Consider the following 5,953-nt stretch of genomic DNA (forward strand, 5'->3'; position numbering starts at 1 on the left):
ATGGCATACGTTTTAGTGCTGCACGCGCATTCTTGCGTCCCGCACGCTACCGTGAGAATCTTCATATTCTACTTAACACCACTGCTTCCAGAGTGCTCTTCCAAACGAACAGTACAATCGTTAATGGTGTTGAATTGATCGATAGGAATAACAATACTCTCACAGTTTCTGTAAGGAAAGAGGTGGTCGTTAGCGCAGGCGCCTTGGACTCACCAAAAGTACTATTGCTTAGCGGTATTGGACCAGAAGAGCTTGATACCTTTTTTTTTAAAAAAAACGCATAAAATTTGCAAAATCTCATCGGTTCTTTATTTGAAACGTTAGATTGGTCCATGACATTTACTTTTTGAAGATAATTTCATTTAAATGTTGACCGCGGCTGCGTCTTAGGTGGTCCATTCGGAAAGTCCAATTTTGGGCAACTTTTTCGAGCATTTCGGCCGGAATAGCCCGAATTTCTTCGGAAATGTTGTCTTCCAAAGCTGGAATAGTTGCTGGCTTATTTCTGTAGACTTTAGACTTGACGTAGCCCCACAAAAAATAGTCTAAAGGCGTCAAATCGCATGATCTTGGTGGCCAACTTACCGGTCCATTTCTTGAGATGAATTGTTCTCCGAAGTTTTCCCTCAAAATGGCCATAGAATCGCGAGCTGTGTGGCATGTAGCGCCATCTTGTTGAAACCACATGTCAACCAAGTTCAGTTCTTCCATTTTTGGCAACAAAAAGTTTGTTAGCATCGAACGATAGCGATCGCCATTCACCGTAACGTTGCGTCCAACAGCATCTTTGAAAAAATACGGTCCAATGATTCCACCAGCGTACAAACCACACCAAACAGTGCATTTTTCGGGATGCATGGGCAGTTCTTGAACGGCTTCTGGTTGCTCTTCACTCCAAATGCGGCAATTTTGCTTATTTACGAAGCCATTCAACCAGAAATGAGCCTCATCGCTGAACAAAATTTGTCGATAAAAAAGCGGATTTTCTGCCAACTTTTCTAGGTAATAAAATTCAATGATTTGCAAGCGTTGCTCGTTAGTAAGTCTATTCATGATGAAATGTCAAAGCATACTGAGCATCTTTCTCTTTGACACCATGTCTGAAATCCCACGTGATCTGTCAAATACTAATGCATGAAAATCCTAACCTCAAAAAAATCACCCGTTAAGTGAAGTCAACGTAACTGTCGTACACGATTTGCCCGGTGTTGGCAAAAATCTACACAACCATGTCGCTCACTTTATGACCTTCTACGTTAATGACACAAACACAAACGCTCTAAATTGGGCAACCGCCACAGAATATCTTCTCTATCGCAATGGTGTACTGTCCGGCACTGGTATTGGTGATATGACCGGCAAAATTAGCACCAAATATGCCGATTCATCAAGAGGACCCGATGTGCAACTCTTCTTCAGTGGCTACTCGGCTAGTTGCTCCGCTACCGGTGTTGTTGGTGAGCTGCTATCGAATAGCTCGCGCTCTGTGAATATTTTCCCCGCCGTGTTGCATCCAAAATCACGTGGTTCCGTTACACTCGCTTCCAACGATCCTCTTGATGCTCCACTCTTTGTCGGAAACTATTTAACCGAGGATCATGATGTCAAAACGCTTGTTGAAGCCATCAAGTTCGTCATACGTTTGTCGGAAACGCCAGCGCTGCAAAAGTTCAACTTCACGCTGAATAAGACCCCAGTAACACAATGTGCATCGATCGACTTCGGCACCGATGAGTACTGGGAGTGCGCTGTACGTTATCGCACCGGTGCCGAGAACCATCAAGCGGGCTCCTGTAAAATGGGTCCAGCAAACGATACCTTGGCTGTGGTGGACAATGAGTTGCGCGTGTATGGCGTGCAGGGTCTTCGTGTTATGGACACATCCATTATGCCAGTCGTAATTTCGGGCAATACTTTTGCGCCTGCTGTAATGATCGCCGAAAAGGGTATCGATCACATAAAGCGTGCATGGGGCATCGAAAGTGGTGCCACTAAGAGGCGCCACTCACGTTCAGTATTGTCAGAATTTTTACAACAATCCAGCTAATTGGACAAAAAAAAAGAGCTAAAAACAGCTAGTACATAAATAAATAAATTTGTTTGCTAAAAAAAGCTAAAAAAGTAAAGGCAATTATTCAAATGTTTTATTAATTTTTTCGCAAAAAACAGCAAACAGGTTGGTACATATTTCTTACATCCAATAACATATTAAAGGTTATTTGCATGATACAAAAAAGGTATTAGTAGTAGGGATATTTAAGTATAATCTGTATCGACAGGAATATTTCCTGTGGTACTTAGAGTTCTTATAGGGTTGCCACCTGTTTAAAAAATTATATAATCCGCACCGATCATTGGATTGCAAAAATTAGGTTTCAAATGATAGGGCTTGGCCTCTAGATGATCACCAGTGTATTACTCTTTGATTAGGGTTGCCACCTTTTTAAAAATTATAGGATCTTCACCGTTTGGTGGACTAAAAACTGAAGTATCAAGTGAAAGGACATAGTCTCTGTATGTGCAATAAGCTTATATTTTTTGTTTGAGTGGTTGGTGGAGGGTTGCCACCTATTTAATAATTACTACTTTATGTATGTATAATAAGTTAGCACATTTTTAGTTAGTGACATCAGATGCGCACGTTTCATTCAATTTTAAAAAATGTGGTGTGAAATGAAAAGGCTTAGCCTCAGAGGTGCAGTAAAGTTTTATTCTTCGAAGAGGGTTGCAACCTGTGCGAAAATTTAAAAAAATGTGGGCTGTTCGTTAGATTAAAAAGGATGAGGTGTCAAATGAATGTGCAATAATATATAATTTTTTTAGTAGAGTTGCCAACTGTTTAAAAATTATAAGAGCCCTCCGTCCGTTGGATTAAAAAATTAGGTACGTCACGTACACCTGAGTACACTCTTCTGCTAATTTTTCATATAAAAAATCTTTGCGTATTGTCTTTTGGCCACTTATTTATTTATTTATCGATCGATAGACTTTCTTCATTAGTAACTTTATTTGATTGTAACAGAACAGGCTTTAGCGCAAATGCAAAAATTTGGCACAGAACTTGTTATTTTTTTAAATTTTCTTTTGTTAACGTTTGATTTTTTCATTAAAAATAAAAAAAAAGCTGGGATGATTAATTAATTTGTCAGAAACTGTCAGTTCTATCGGAAAGTGATGTAGGCGTTAGATAGGGCGTTTTTGAACTGGCTGCCGCGATAGGCCGCTCTTCCACTCAGCCATCAAGATATGTACTCGTAGTTAGACAGATTTCATAGAGGATGTGCACTGCGACCTTGGGTCTATTGTGCAAATGTGCTTGGCGCCCGTGCATGCATGTGCACGCCAGTCGCTGAAGCTTCTAAGGCGATCCTCTCACTGTACTGAGAGCGGCTCTTTCAGACCATGGCACTGCTGCATATTTAATTATTGGACTAACTGTATTGCTGTATATCCAACGCCAGAACTAGGGACTGCACACGCATGATTTTCCGCCGGCCAGTCTTCTGCGCATCCATTAAAGCTCGAGTGGCTATCGTGACAGCGGAGTACGTTGTGCTTCCTTCATGAAATTTTTGCAGTCAAGTATTACACCTAGATATTTTACTTCATTTCACATTTCCATCTCTATACCACACATCGTTATAGGGTTAATGCCCCGTTAATCACAGCACGGACATAGGCCTAACATAGTTTCCACATGCATTCTTAGAAATAATTTATTCAGAGATCTTCAACTTAACGAATACTATTTGCACTGCTTAGCCAAACGAAGTACTTGAATCTACAATGATTTATGCATGTGTAAATATGTACATTTGTTTCATTGTAGCTGTGTGTTTTGTAGGCACGTGCCTTTTTTTCCTTGGAGTTTTATCTAAGGAAACACTTTAAATTTGTTTGTTATTCGCAAAAATGCTATGACAGTTATCTTTTCTATGCTCGACTGCAAATAATAAAAATAAATACTCGCTTTGTTTGCTCTTTTTTTTTTGATTGAACGTGACTTCGCAGGCACACTAATGCATAATTTTTCGAGTACGAGTAAAAATGAATACACTCTAGTTTTCCATGTGCCAAGCCAGTCGGCACATTTAACCAAAATCTAAAGAAAGAGTGTTCAGATATCTTTGACTTAAACATTTAGCATATTTACAAACTACAAATTACAAAAAAAAAACACAATGAACACAATAGAAGAGTTGCCACCTGTTTAAAAAGTCAAGTTCAACTTAATTCATCAGTTAGTTAGGTTTTAGTTTCAATATATGTTTAATAGGGTTGCCAGATTAAATATTAAACGTAGGCTATGAGTTTCAAACGGAAGAAGTGTAAGAAATCTTCGAAAATATTTTTGCAAGGGGTTACCAACTGTCTAAAAAGCGAAGTACAATTTAATTCATAATTTAAATTAAATAATATTATCGTGGTATCTAAAGTAAATTGTTTAGAAAGTATGCTTAAGAAAAATAAAATACATACATAAGTACACCCTAAAGTTCATTGATTTTAACCGAAAATCCGTTTTTGAGTTATTCGAAAAATGTCATGGAAATCGCTTTGGAACCGAATCAATCACCGCAAACAAAATCGACTTTTTTAAAAATTTACTTTTAAGACTACTTAAAGCCGCAGATCAAGAGCTTACCAGCTCCTGGCTCTTGTGTGGTATTGGGCCACATTCTAACTCTTCTTCTTCAGAAGTATTTGAGAACCTTTAGTAAGGCCTGGAGTCCATTGTGTAAAAGATCCGGATCAACTCCTTAATTCGGAATTATCTCGGGAATTAACTGCAGTTGATCCGGTTTAAGTCCTAGAGTTAATTCACAAACTTAACTCGGATCAAGCGAATATTCGATCACAACACTGACGAAAACTGAGAAAGCGTAGAATAAAGAGAAAATACAAAACTACCATGGGCAGTACCTTACCGTACTAATTCAGATAGGAATCCAATTAAAATTGAATAAGAACTTATTTGAATGTATACGGAGACTGCATTACCGACGACAAAGTGGATGTCCTTGCTAGTTTTGAATTTTCTTCGTGTTCTGCGCTCTCTGAGCAAAACAAAGCACCAACAAATTCATGCGTGGTAGCCGAATGGTGAGGGCTGCGTACTACAAGCCTGCAGGTCCCAGGCTCGATCCTCGGTTGGAGGGATTGCCAAAAAAATTTTGTTTTTATTGTTAGATAATTCTTTTATTTTTTATTAGTATATTTAATTTTATTTTATTTTATTTTCGTTTGATTTATGTTATTTTCCATTTTTTATTTTATTATTAGTTAATTTAAAATTTTAGAGTTTAATTTTACCAAAAAAGTCAACGGCAACTAACTAAAACCAACTTTTTAAAAATATAGAAGTTATAACTGAATGAAAAAAAAATGAAATAATATTCTACTGGCCATGTGATTCGAACCTACGACCTCGAGGCTCATAAATCCACATTACTGCCGTCTGTCCAGGCACGATTGTGATAAGATCAACTGTGCGCTGTTAATCCGGATCAACGTTGCCGTCTGTCTATGCTTTAGGTCTTGTTTGGAAGCAGATTATGCTCAGTCAGGGCCGGATTACGAATGTGGGGGCCCGAGGCCGTTATTCATGTGGGGGCCCTTTTTGAGTTAATAATTACATACAATTAATTGGAAAAAAAATAATTATATTTTCATTTTAACAGTATCGTTAATTATTGACTTCTAACCACGTATTTTCTTTTGAAATTCTCGCCTGAATTCCTTTTTACTTGCCGCTCATGTTGCATGCTGTATTAAACGACTGACCCCGGCAGTCTCTGCTTCTGGTAAGCTGTTCTGATTATTTTCTTCTAAATCAAATATAAAATATTAAATATAAAAAAAAATTGAAAAAAATAAAAATTCTTGCAACTTTCTTTCTCAGTAAATTTGTTTGCTTTTCGAAGCATTGATCCAATAATCAGCAAAATCGTCA

General features: G+C 38.0%; 2 protein-coding genes across 2 annotated transcripts in view; one reads left to right on the forward strand and one right to left on the reverse strand.

Moving 5' to 3' along the window:
- Positions 1 to 2,076, forward strand: part of LOC118735315 (glucose dehydrogenase [FAD, quinone]-like) — a gene marked incomplete at its 5' end in the record, with an annotated part of 5,689 nt that extends 3,613 nt beyond the window's left edge. Inside the window, 2 exons of the mRNA XM_036465031.1 lie at positions 3 to 250; positions 1,171 to 2,076. Coding sequence (XP_036320924.1) covers positions 3 to 250; positions 1,171 to 2,047 — 1,125 coding nt within the window. The remainder of the gene's footprint in view (positions 1 to 2; positions 251 to 1,170) is intronic.
- Positions 2,077 to 2,689: 613 nt separating this feature from the next.
- The window catches only part of LOC118735435, a 4,545-nt gene continuing 1,281 nt past the window's right edge, over positions 2,690 to 5,953 (reverse strand). Inside the window, exon 6 of the mRNA XM_036465212.1 lies at positions 2,690 to 2,732. Coding sequence (XP_036321105.1) covers positions 2,690 to 2,732 — 43 coding nt within the window. The remainder of the gene's footprint in view (positions 2,733 to 5,953) is intronic.

This window comes from Rhagoletis pomonella, unplaced genomic scaffold (assembly GCF_013731165.1).
Source record: "Rhagoletis pomonella isolate Grant_MI unplaced genomic scaffold, Rhpom_1.0 Rhpom_scaffold_00001, whole genome shotgun sequence".
NCBI classification, from domain to species: domain Eukaryota; kingdom Metazoa; phylum Arthropoda; class Insecta; order Diptera; family Tephritidae; genus Rhagoletis; species Rhagoletis pomonella.